General features: G+C 42.4%; 1 protein-coding gene across 1 annotated transcript in view; it reads left to right on the top strand.

Annotated features, from left to right (window-relative positions):
* LOC308291800 (disks large-associated protein 4-like) overlaps positions 1-13981 on the top strand; it is a gene marked incomplete at its 5' end in the record, with an annotated part of 125952 nt that overhangs the window by 36308 nt on the left and 75663 nt on the right. Inside the window, one exon of the mRNA XM_080733932.1 lies at positions 1718-1970. Within this exon, the coding sequence (XP_080590058.1) occupies positions 1718-1970 (253 nt within the window). The remainder of the gene's footprint in view (positions 1-1717; positions 1971-13981) is intronic.

The raw sequence follows: 13981 nt of genomic DNA, 5'->3' as shown, positions 1-13981 counted from the left end.
ATATAGGGTATCTGCACATTTCTAAAGTGACTATAAAATGACAATTAAACATTGGCCAAATTGTCAAATATTAGAGGCAGAAATTGTGATAATAGCAGATCTACATGCTCACAACGCCTCACAACGCGAGGCGTTGTGAGCATGTAGATCTGCTATTTTCACAATAGAACCGTGTTATACAAAATGTAATGCCTCAACTCTTAGTGCTCGTCAGGGTGGGGGGTCCCAGTTGAAATATGATTATTTTGGTGGTCGCTGCCTGAAAAGGTTGAGAACCACCGTTCTAACGGACCGTGTCAGGGCAGTCCACATGTTGGTGGCCGTCTGGCAGAGCGCTAGAATGACAACTTTCCCCATCATGTTTGTTCTCTATGTTTTGGTGGTACCAGCTTGTCGACCAGCAAAGAACCGGTTCTGGTTCTTTCTCCCGCCTATGGGATGAACCAGAGGTGAGCTTTTCCACCGAGAACCGGAGTTGGTTCCGTACCGTAAAAGTTGGTTCCGAACGGGAACCACAAAATCCTTAGTTCCTCCTTTTCAATCTGGTTCAATCTGGTTCAATCTGGTTCGAGGTTCAATCTGGTTCAATCTGGTTCGAGGTTCAATCTGGTTCAATCTGGTTCGAGGCCGGATCACAAGAACGAACCAAGGTTCCAAGAAAGTTGAACGGCACTGATTCTTGAACCAAGGTTCTTTTGGTAGAAAAGACCCCTCAGTGGAGAAGAGGTTAAAGGGGCTTTCATCTTTTTTTGAGCGCATTTAACACTTGAATTACACTGTTAATTGTTAGAATCTTATATCATATTATGCTATGTAAACATGCACATCTTTCCAGGCTGATATACAGTAGGCTGTGTCACGGAGAAATATCAGTTTCCATCAGAACTGACTGAAAATAACTTTATACTTTAGAACTCCCAAAGTACAGTGCAAATCATGTCTGTTTTACTAAGCATAGTGAAGTGATATTGATGAAGTGATATTGATGAATTCCAAATGTTATCAGATTTATTCTGCAGCACCCCTGGACTGACATCACGGCACCCTATGGGGCAGTGGTTCTCAACCTGTGGGTCAGGACCCCCAGGGGGGGTCCCCAAATTATTTTGGGGGGGTCCCCAGATGATTAACTTAATGTGCAACATTGTTTTCTCACTCAACTGTAAACAAACCAACAAAGTTTAAGTGTATAGAGGGTATCTGCACATTTCTAAAGTGACAATTTAAGGACTTTTTAATACCTCTAAAATGATATATTATCATTTTTACATTGGCCAAATTGTCAAATATTAGAGGCGGAAATTGTGAATATAGCCAATCTACTCACGTTGTGAGCATGTAGATCGGCTATTTTCACAATAGAACCGTGTTATCCACGAGTTTCCTACACCCCATAGTGCATCGCGCAAACGTTTGCATCGATCTTCCGGCGCCGATTTACAAGCTCTCAACGGGTTGCATCTGCGACGCGACGTGAGCTTGTATGTCTGCTGTTAAACCCGGAAGTTTGGTCTGGATAGTCTCCAGTAAACTCCCGCGGAAACTTGTGGATACAAAATGTAATGCCTCAACTCTTAGTGCCCGTAGGGTGGGGGGGTCCCCAGTTAAAATATGATTATTCGGGGGGTCGCTGCCTGAACCCCTGCTATAGGGTGCCGCGTCGCCCACCTTTAAAACCCCTGCCATTCTAGTCACGCCCTCCTGTGGTTGGTTGCAGGTCTGCGGGCAGAGCTGCGGGCGCTCGCTGGCCTCCATGCCAGCGTACTGTGAGCGGGCGCTGGGCGGCTCGCAGGCGGTGGAGGCCCTGGACCTGCCCGCGCCCACCTGCTTCCGCTCGCGCAGCCACAGCTACCTGCGCGCCATCCAGGCCGGCTGCTCGCAGGACGACGACACCGCCTCGCTCAGCTCCGACTCCCCGCCGCCCACCATCGCCGGAACACACGTCTACTGCTCCAGTGAGTACACAATGAGTACACATACAATACACACTAACACACGTCTACTGCTCCAGTGAGTACACAATGAGTACACATACACACTGAACACACGTCTACTGCTCCAGTGAGTACACAATGAGTACACATACACACTAACACACGTCTACTGCTCCAGTGAGTACACAATGAGTACACATACAATACACACTAACACACGTCTACTGTTCCAGTGAGTACACAATGAGTACACATACACACTAACACACGTCTACTGCTCCAGTGAGTACACAATGAGTACACATACAATACACACTAACACACGTCTACTGCTCCAGTGAGTACACAATGAGTACACATACAATACACACTGAACACACGTCTACTGCTCCAGTGAGTACACAATGAGTACACATACACACTAACACACGTCTACTGCTCCAGTGAGTACACAATGAGTACACATACACACTAACACACGTCTACTGCTCCAGTGAGTACACAATGAGTACACATACAATACACACTGAACACACGTCTACTGCTCCAGTGAGTACACAATGAGTACACATACACACTGAACACACGTCTACTGCTCCAGTGAGTACACAATGAGTACACAATGAGTACACAATGAGTACCCACACACACTAACACACGTCTACTGTTCCAGTGAGTACACAATGAGTACACATACACACTGAACACACTGCTCCAGTGAGTACACATACACACTGGCATAGCTCAGGGGTAGAGAAACCGTTATTAGAGCACGAAGGGTTCCCGAAGGGTTCCCAGTTCGAATCCGGGCTCCCCCTGAGTGAATGTCGAAGGGTCCTTGAGCAATTAAGACTCTGAACCCCTAGTTGCTCCCGGTGAGCAGGTTGGTGCCTTGCATGGTTTCCTCTGCCACCGGTGTATGAATGTGTGTGTGAATGGGTGAATGTAATGCACAATCTATGTAAAGCGCTTTGGATAAAAGCGCTATATAAATGCACCATTTACCATTTACTGCTCCAGTGAGTACACATACACACTGAACACACGTCTACTGCTCCAGTGAGTACAAATACATGACGTGAAAAACAATTCTCCGCTGTCGCTGTCGCTTTATGGTTTGATATTTTGCCAGGGATTTTTGGTTTTGGCTTTTATAAATTCATGTAACGTGCAGCGTGATAAAAGGTATTTTGGTGCTATGTAATTTATTGGAATAGTTATGCTGCAGGATCACTTTTGAAAGTGTTTAATTACGCTTTAATGTGTTATCCTGTTTTAATAGCTATACAACTTTTCTTTTCTAAATGTATTTTTGAGCGGTGGTCACAACGCTCCTATACGTGGCCGTGTGTGTGGGTATGTCTGTCTGTCTGCGTCCGTGTCTGTCTGTCTGTCTGTCTGTATGTAGCCTACAGTACCTTTTTTGACCACACACGTTAAGGGAGGGGCGCTGTTGTTCAGGCCAGACCACACACACACACACACACACACACACACACACACACACACACACACACACACACACACACACACACACACACACACACGTTGCGCAGCCTCCACGACCACCGCTCAGTTCACACGGGTGTGATTTTTTTTACTCTATCTTAGTATGTCTTTTTACCAAAATCGAATCAAGTCAAATCAAAGTCGGGCAGAAACCCGGTATCTCCATATTTCAAGTTTTATTGGGTGACTGTCAGGTCGCAGTTACTATAAAAACCTCCACCGGCTGTCAGTCAGTCTGTCAGTCAGTCAGTCTGTCTGTCACACGTCACACTTTTCCCCTACTCATATCTCCGCCACCATTGCCCCGATCCATGCCAAAATTTGCACACACACTCCTTGGCTGCCAAACCACTACCTCCACCCCCCATTTCTCATATGGCCCTCTTCTAGCGCCACCATGAGGCCGATTCTCGGTACACAGTATGTCTAGACTCATGTCATCAACATGGATCTGTCCCATTTAGCGCCACCATCAGGGCGATTTTTTCAAACACATTTTTGGACACTGCTTCTACAGATTTTGCCCTAAAATCACGCAAAGCGGTACCAGGGGGAGAGTTCCGCCGATTTAAAATGAGCCCAATACGGAACTAAAACTTCCTATGATTGGCTGCTAGTTGCGCTGTTTTCCCCCTGGCCGGTTGCAAAAAGAATTGTTCTCCATTGGATCCCATTCATTTTCCCCTTTCGTGTTCTAACCTTAATTAACATTTTAATGAATACTTTATGGTTCCTGTCGCTAGTTAAAAATTGCCTTTCAATCACAATGATATGCGTTTTGTGAAAATAAGGTCCCATTTATGTTAAAATTGATGATAAAGTTGCGGGGGGCGTGGCCAACTAAACTGATACCAGCCGGCTGTGTTCTTCTTCGTGTACTTTATTTCGTGAGGCTCCGAGCACATTCTCCCATGTATCCCTGTGGTTGCACGTGACCGTTGGCAGCCAATAGCATCCTCTGGTGCCTTTACAATCTATGATGGCAACACCCATGCCAAGGACCCATATTGTGTCATTTGCGCTGCATAGAAACCAATGGCTTGGCTTTGTCCATATCTTTTATACAGTCTATGAGCGGTACACAGTATCTCTAAAGTCATGTCATCAACATGGATCTGTCCCATTTCCCATATTCCCTCCTGATTGGCTACCATTGCCTTCTAAAGTTTGTGTATGCAACCTGACGGTCACTTATCTCCCGATTTAGGGAGTCTTACTGGTAATGTACAATTTTTTCTTTTCTTAATGTATTTTTTTTTACTGTACCTGTAGACTATAAATCTTTTTACCAAAATGGAATGAAGTCAATCAAAGTCGGGCAGAAACCCTCGATCTCCATATTTCAAGTTTTATGTTTTAATTTTTGTCTATACTTCGTCGTACTAACAGTGTCACTCAAACGTGTGGTTTTGGACATACAGATAGTCTTCAGTATTCACTGCTCTTTTCCAGATAACGTCCTGCAAACGCATTTTTTCTTTCCCTGTTTTACCTTCATACTTTTTATGGACAACGGAGCGTATTTTAGCAGAAACCTTTTTATGAAGCGTATTTTAGCAGAAACCTTTTTATGAAGCGTATTTTAGCAGAAACCTTTTTATGAAGCGTATTTTAGCAGAAACCTTTTTATGGAGCGTATTTTAGCAGAAACCTTTTTATGAAGCGTATTTTAGCAGAAACCCACAAATGGCATGAAGAAGGGGAGGCAGTGGAAGCTCCATGGAAAGAAAGACTCAAACCGAGGAATCTACATAATATTATTTACACAGCATATCGTCGTTGTCGGGTGGAAACCTTGTATCTTGTAAGTTTGAAATGTGTACGTTCTTTCGCAAAGTAGTCTCGCGTACAGCCAGACAACTATTCCACAATCTCCGAATGCTATATAGAGTCTGGAACGGCAGCTCCCGAACGGCGAGTATCGGAAGTAGCCACTGCTGCACAGAAGTTGACGGAACTGTAGTCCCACTGGACTACAGTGCGAGGCGTTGTGTGCTTGTAGATCGGCTGTTTTCACTACGTTTAAATCATTTTTAAGATGAAAAATGCAAAACGAACGGTTTTGGACACAAGGTTTTCACCCGACAACGTCGATATCCATCCATTCAATGATTATTATCATCAGAATATGAAAGAGTTTTAACATAAAAAGTCTTTAAAAAGCCACATGACAAGCATTTCAGAAGGTAAAAGAACAGAGTTCATTATGTATAGAGAATATAGAGCTGCTATAGGTCTATTGAGCTGCTCCTCCTCAGGGTCTGGACATTGTTGTCAGTAAAAGCACATCAGTGTCTCTGAAAAGAACATTCAAACCAAACCACAGCAAGTGAAAGGGCAGAGAGCCTAGAGTGGCTGCAACTAAACAACTGCCTTGAATGAATGAATGAATGAATGAATGAATGAATGAATGAACGAACGAACTAATGAATGAATCAGTCTTTTATCTGGAGACCAGAGCGTTGCCCCAGGCAGAGGGGCTTTAGCCTCCATTGTTGCCAGTTGAAAGCACTGCAGTACGTGTTGTTGGTGGGTTTTTCATATCACTGGAACAACTGTACATTTAGAGTACAACACCAGCAAGATGAAAGGTTCCCATACCTTGATTTGCCAAAAATGCATACATTTAAAGTAATTTAAACATTTATTATTGGAACATAAAGATCATATCAAAATATAAATATGATTATTTACGGGTTGCCCTTTAGCCACGCCCTGAGGAAGCTCCACGCGACTGGAAACTGCTTTATTTAATCATATTTTAAGGTGTGTGTTCTGACACGAACACTTATGTTGCAATGATTTTTTCTCTTCAATGTCTCGCGTTGCCATGGTTACCATAGACTTCCATGTAATTGTGCAATTGTGTAAAAAGTGCACGCCCATGCCTAGATGGTGCACCACGTGTGTAGATGCTGTTCACAGCTTTCAAACAAAAAAATCCGCTTGGAAATCCGTTCAGGCATTCATGATTTATCAGCCATTATGTTTTCTTCAGATGTAAACAAACATGGCTGCCATGTTTGAAAGAATGAGTTGGTATGGGGGTTAAACATGCAATTTCGCGATCGCGATCATGCCTAATACATTTCTGGAGGTCCAAAAAAATGTTTTGAAAAAAATAAAATTGAAAAAAATAAATAAAAAATAAACTCGGGGTTGGCACCATATGTGTTAAAGGCCTTGTAACTTTGATCCTTCTTGCTGGTCCTCAATGTGCTTGGAGATCACCTCAGGGCTGTTCCTTTCATCTGCGATGTGTGTGAGAACCTCTGACTTCTCACCTTTTCAACTCGTTTGTGCTCCGAAAACAGCCGACCTACAAGCTCACAACGTAGTAATAACAGAGTATGATGAGAGAGAGAGAGAGAGAGAGAGAGAGAGAGAGAGAGAGAGAGAGAGAGAGAGAGAGGGAGAGGGAGAGAGGGAGAGAGAGAGAGCACTTGGGTTGCCTTTTTTCTTTTATAGCTTTTGATCATTTTGAAAAAATACAAAAAAAAAAGGGTGAAGTTTCCAAAAATGGGCGTTTGAAAACAAGAAGCATCTTCATCTCTGCATGAAGGTTTGCATCTACAGAGCCATCTTCAACCAGAGAGTTCTGACTATGGGAGCCAATCAACACATGCAGGGCAAGGAAGCCAGGAAAGGCATGAAGCGCACCACCTACGACCTACGTAGATGCATGATGCACTACTTTAAATGTTCATTTAAAGGAGTGCAAATCCCAAGCCTCCTTCAAAATTGGTCTGGAAAGTCACCTATAGACTGGCTGCTACTCGAAACTCGTAATACACTAAGCCCACACCTACCTCCCCTTTTCCACTGTAAATATATCCTATTTCTTTTTATTAATAGTATTTATTTTTACCTTGTTATTTTATTTTTTATTCAATGTTTTATTTTAACAGCTCATTCCCCTTTTATTATTGATGAAAGTACTGTGTTCTATCAGTCTGTTTCAGTGTTATATGAGATACATAAAGTGGTTCCTGTGTAAATAAGCCGAACAGCTTACTAGGATCTCCTTTTAGTTGAACTTGCACCAGTGATTTGTACTGTCATGAAACTGTACTTTTTCCTATGCAGCCGGAATAGTCTTCAATCAATCAATCAATCAATCAATCAATCAATCAATCAATCAATCAATCAATCTTCTATTTATCTTTATTAATATTATTTATTTTTATAATAAAGTCTTCAATCAATCAAAAATATCTTCTATTTCTCTTTATTAATATTATATATTTTTATAATAATAAAGTCTTCCTGAAATCAATCAAAGCACTGGATGTGGGTGTTCTTGCCTCAAGCTAGATGCAGAACAGATACACGACACATCTCGGGTTGATGATGACGATGATGATGACGCATGAAGGATAAAAAAAATGCTCTCTGAACCAATCGTCTTCATCTCCCCAAAAGATTGACGTGCGGGCCCGTCCAATGGCGTGTGAGCGGGGGTGTGGCCGCGGGGCGTGTCCTCCGGATCCTTTTCTCTCCACACACTAGAGATGGGATTTATGAGCCGGATCTCTGGGATCCGTTCCTTTCAAAGAGCCGTTCAAAAGACTCTCATTTCAGTTACTTGTCACTTTGTAGATTTTGATTAGAATTTCAAATCACTTCAACCCTATATAGGCCTACATTTATTTTGGACATAGGCCTATATAGGTACATTCCTGCGATTTGAAAACAGCGGATCCACAAGCTCACAATGCGTCGCAACATGACACATTGTGAGCTTGCAGATCTGCTATTTTCAAATGACTTTTCTACATCTTATTCATTGGAAAACTTGTGAAATGGGACATTCTGCAAGTACTTTCTACTATTGGTACTTTAGGTACATTTTGATACCAATACACTTGTACTTTTACTTAAAGGAGTAGTTCACCCCCAAAATGATTTTTTTTTTATTACTCACACCATGGAGACTTGAGTTCAATAATACTTTTTGTATTTGTCGCATTCCTAAGACAAAAATGTTCTTATAGTAAATTTACCTCCATTGAGTCTGCATGGGGACCCGAATGCATTTGGGTCCCCATTCGGAATCAACGGTGGTACATATATTGTAATACATTTTTTGTCTTAGGAATGTGGCAAAAAAACAAACAAACACAAAACAAATATATTATATCCACCTCTTTCCGCGGGAGTTTACTGGAGATTGTTTGGACCACACTTCCGGTTTAACAGCAGACATACAAGCTCACGTCGCGTCGCAGATGCAGCCCGTTGTGAGCTTGTAAATCACACTCGGCTGCGGCGCCGGAAGCTCGGTACAACGTCTGTGCAATGCACTATGGGGCGTTGGAAAGCCGTGGATAGCCTATATATTATTGAACTCAAGTCTCCATGGAATGAGTAATCAATAGGAGAAAAAAAAGTCATTTTGGGGGTGGACTACTCATAGGAACTACAAGTAGGCCTAGTCTACATTCTAATTCCAAACTTCTACTTGTGGCAGAGTATTTCCACATTGCAGTAGTAGTGATACTTTACTTCAGTAAAGAATTCGAGTACTTTTTCCACCACTGTTCATTTAGAAAAGAACGGCTCCCTACTGCGAACCGGATCCCATCGTTCATTTGAAAGAGCCGTTCAAAAAACTCGATTCGTTCGCGAACATCCCACCTCTACCACACACACACACACACACACACACACACACACACCATAGACACACAGTCTCACACACACGCACACACACACACACACAGGCAGACAGTCTGGGATGTGGAATAAAGAATACAAGGACAACGGATAAGAGAAAAGCACGGATTTAAAGCTCACTCTGACACAGTAAGCTTTGCTTTTTAACCCGCTTTTATCGTCTCTTTAACGGCGTTTTGGTTTGTTTTGCTCGGCAAGCGACAGAATGTTGAAATTCATGCATAAAAGACGCCGTGAAGCTAAGAGAATAACGTGATGCTAACGTGGACGGCGCGAGCGCACCGGGGGAGAGAGACATAGAGCTATAATGGAGAGAGAGAGAGAGAGAGAGAGAGAGGAGTCGCCCCTTTAGAACACGGTGCGCGAGCGAGGCGAGGAGGAGAAAAAAGAGCAGATCTACAAGCTGTCAACGCGTCGCCCCGGCGACGCGTTGACAGCTTGTAGATCTGCTCTTTTTTTGTGTGTGTGTGGCTACAGCTAAAAGCTAAAAGCTGGACTGGTTGGGTTGCTTGGTTGGTGTTTATTATTTGTTGGGTTATTACAACCAAAATACAACAAATTCTACCCTTTAAAAGGGTTATTATGTGTAAAACACGTCTCTCTGTGATGTTATTACAACATAACGACACACATGTCATGATTTTAAGCTGTTATCACAAAGTTGGCTGTGCATTTATGACAGATTTATCATGGCTTTTATGGAACTGACCAGGATTAGTAACGTTTTAGTATGAAACACTGAACTCTCTGGTGAATGCTAGCTAATGCTAGCCGTTACCGTCCACCTCCACTAGCACACGGCTAAGTGTATTTTTAAGTTTTTTTTTTGCTAACGTTAGCTCTGATTTAAAACGTGTTGTTGGTTGGTTTTGGTTGTGTTAAATAATACAGCATAATGATAGCCTGGTTGTGTTTGGTTTGGTTAGCCTGCTACAGCTGCTAGCTCTAACCCAGAAACACATCTTTTTACACACTGAGTGTGAGAGCAAGATTTATTATTCAATATAGAATATAAGGAACCCATATTGTTATATATGGCAGTGTTTCTCAAACCTTTTTGACTGCTGTACCTCCTTATATCAGGGGTCCTCAGAGTTACTACAGGGGGTCCTCCAAATCGTTGTGTGATAGAAGCCTTTTTTCTCCATTTCTATATTAACCACTTGAACCCTAATGTCCATATTTTGAGAACTTTAGACAAAAATAGCAGATCTACAAGCTCACAACGCCTCGCAGCGCGAGGCGTTGTGAGCTTGTAGATCGGCTATTTTGGCAAAGAGGTTTCGTGTAAAGGGGAAAAAAGAGCAGACTAAGTACAGACTGATAGGTCAAGTTTATTAAGTATTGACAGTTCAAGTGGTTAAATATCTGAAAACACAAATTTACTAGAACCCAAAATACACTGATGATTGTGCTGTCAAACGATGAAACTATATGGTATCTATGGGTTGTGGGGGTCCCTGCTTCATCTCTCTCTCAACTAAGGGGTCCTTGGCCTGAAAACGTTGAAGACCCCTGCCTTATAGTGATTTCTGAAGCCAAGTACCCTCTTACCCTGAATACAGTATTTTGCTTATAGAATTTACATCAAAAGTCCAGTTCCCAACTTCCCATGCCAATATGTTCAAAACAAAACAGCATAATGGTAAATAAACGTTGCTTTCTATTCAGTAACAGTTGTATTAGTCAAGGTGTTGATGTGATTTGGTTTAACAATTTACAGTTGAGCAGGTTCACACCCAGACTCATGTTTTGTCATTGCCCATAACAGTAAAATACATATTCCCATTTTTATGCGTACCCCCATTTGAGAAACACTGTTTTAGGGGCAGTGGTTTTCCACCAGTGGTCCTTGACGGGGTTCCAGGTGGTCCCCAGCTAAAACGATGGATATATATACATTACCAAATTGGACCCTTATAGATCTTTTAACTCTTTGACCCAATTGGAGCATTAATGGTCCATTTGGTTTCATGAATGAATGACTTGGTTTACAAGACGTTTACACACTTATTGATGATGATGTAGAGATTGTTGTATTTTGATCAATGTTTGCCTGTTATCTCTGCTATGGTGCCAACATCAATACAGCATGGAATTGTGAACAAAAGTATTTTTGGTCTGAGAGGATAAAGGCTTGTCCATACTTCGACCGAAACCGCCGTTTTCGGTCAAAAGGTCCTTTTCAACTATAAAATGTAATTCCTCGAAAGTTCTGGAATGCTTTTTCCCCGAGCAATAGTTCTGAAATTTGCACTACGAGATGCTGTCACTCGCCGAAATCATGTTCGGTGAAACGGCCAACGTGATTGGTCGGTTGGACCCCCCCCCCCCCCAGCTACTGTACATTGGAAAGCCTGGTGACGCGAGGCTATTGTACATTTTAGCTTTTGTTTTTTGCTTTGCGACCCGCGAAAACTACTATTAGTAGGCTACTATACTGTCTGTGTCGGTGCATGCTCAATGAGCGGCGCGACACGACGCAGAAGGACGAGAAGGTCGTCAAAACGACTGGCAGACATTCTCATTATTTCAAAATGTTTCTCCTCGTCCATGCCCCTCTCATCCCCTGAACGAGAGTCTGATACAGGCCATGCTCGCCTCCTCCTCAGCCGCACAAAGCAGGGCAAAATCCTCCTCCTCCTCCTCTCTGCCTCCGCTAACATTTCCTCCTCGTCTTCCTCCACAATACGTGCCACCGCTTCCAACTTCCAACGTGCCAACCCTCCGAACAGGAGCGAAGTATGAACATCCGACGCTTTTTTTCCGGAAAAGATAAAAAATAAAAAAGTTTATTTTTCAACCGAAAAGTTCGGTTCTGTCGAAGTATGGAGATGCCTTAAGTCATCAAATGCTGAATAAATAATGGACCTTGGACTGTCACAATTATTACATAATCGTCTAATCGCAATTATTTTGCATAATCGTCATTATCATTTCCATGTTGAGAAACGTTAATATTACAATTCAAAGGAGCTTAAAAGCCTAACAGAAATGTAATTGTCAACGACAAATACACAATTAAATCGTTAGTCGCAATTAATTGAGTGACAATTAATCATCCTGTAAAATGTCATAATCGTGACAGACCTAAATGGACCTTGTTATAAAAAAGGTTGAAAACCACTGATTTAGGCTGCACACCTGACCCTGAATCTTGAGTTTATTGGTGTTGTGCTATTTTAGTTTAATGAATATAATTCTGAGTGGCTTTAAAAAGGTAAATACAACCTGCATGATATAAGCCCTGCTTACATACAGTACATAAGCTTGCATATATAGTAACGTTAAACACTATAATAATCACTTCAGGACAAGTTATGATGTTGGATTTGTCATTCATTTCTAGTACAACTGGTGCAAGGCATTGTTTGTTGTTTAGAAACAAATCAGTTTTCTTTCCCCCATCGTACAAGCTCTTGTAAATCAAGATATACAGTAGTAAGCCATTATTATTCTGCCAGGCTATTTAATTCCTGTGATTATTATACTAAGTAAATAGGAATATGTTTTACAGTGCTTTCACAGCTTTGCCCCTTTAACAGAACTAGCCCTTACCCGTTCAAAGATATGAGCTCCGAAATGATGTGCAGTGTGTGGATTATGGGATGTGCACAGTATATGAGGGATGGAAAGTAACTTTAACTGGTGCTTGCATGCTAATATGTAGGAGCATCAATGTAAGAAATACCCGTTACATTTAACGGCTACAGAGATACTGTGTACCGATCTGCATGATTTTGGACAACATCTGTAACAGGGCCAGAACCCCCCCCCCCCCGCCCGCCTGCCCGCCTGCACACACACACACTCCCCCCCCCCCCCCCCCCGTGTGTGTGTGTGTGTGTGGGTTTGTGTGTGATTGTGCATGGCCTGAACAACAGCGCCCCTCCCTTAACATGTGTGGTCACAAAAGGTACTGTAGGCTAAATAGATATAGATACAGCATAAAAATGCAATTATACAGCATACGATTTGTGAAAGTGACAAACGGGCTTCACAGTTATGTCAGGTGTGTTGATATGCTGATGGTGATGCGATTTCAGATCAATTGCTCCAGCCACTGATGAGAAACGCGGTTTCAGACAGACAGACACTCAGACAGACAGACATTCGGAAAATTATATGTTAGATGTGTTTTTGACAGTTGGATGTCACAAAGAGAGAGAGAGAGAGAGAGGGGGAGAGAGGGAGAGAGAGAGAGCTCCATCTATAGAACTGTGCTAGATATAATAGCAGCACATGATTATCTAGTGTTAGATCTTGAGCACCCAGCAACAACACTAGAGTCACGCTAACCCTAACCCTGTTGGTAAAGTAAACTGACCGCCACTCAGGCCAGTGGTTCTCAACCGCTTTAGTTTCAGGCCTCGGTTTGATGTGCAATGTTTGTAAAATGGAATGGGTTCATTTGGTTCGGGTTAGGTTTTTTTTTGTGTTATTTTTAAGATTTGTTTTCGGGCTTTTTATGCCTTTATTTGATAGGATAGTAGACTGACAGGAAATGTGGAGAGAGATGGGGAATGACATGTGGCAAAGGTCGTCCGGATCGGGAATCGAACCGGTGACGCCAGCAGGCATCATAGCCTAGTATGTGGTATGCGCCTTGACCACTAGGCTAGCGGGTGCCCCGATTTGGTTCCATTTGTACTCTGACTTATAGTGGTCCTTGAAATAAAAACCCCTTTCACAAAACACTTCCAAATATTATGGAACCCATTCCTGGTTAGGGCTGTCACGATTGTGACATTTTACATGAAGATTAATTGTCACTCAAATAGTTGCGATTACAGTTTTTAATTGTGTTTTTGTCGTTGGCAATTACATTTCTGTTTGGCTTTTAGGCTTTGAAGTTGCACAAG

This window comes from Nannobrachium achirus (genome assembly GCF_963921795.1).
Source record: "Nannobrachium achirus genome assembly, chromosome: 9".
In the NCBI taxonomy this organism is placed as follows: domain Eukaryota; kingdom Metazoa; phylum Chordata; class Actinopteri; order Myctophiformes; family Myctophidae; genus Nannobrachium; species Nannobrachium achirus.
This window is presented reverse-complemented; position numbering and strand designations above follow the sequence as displayed.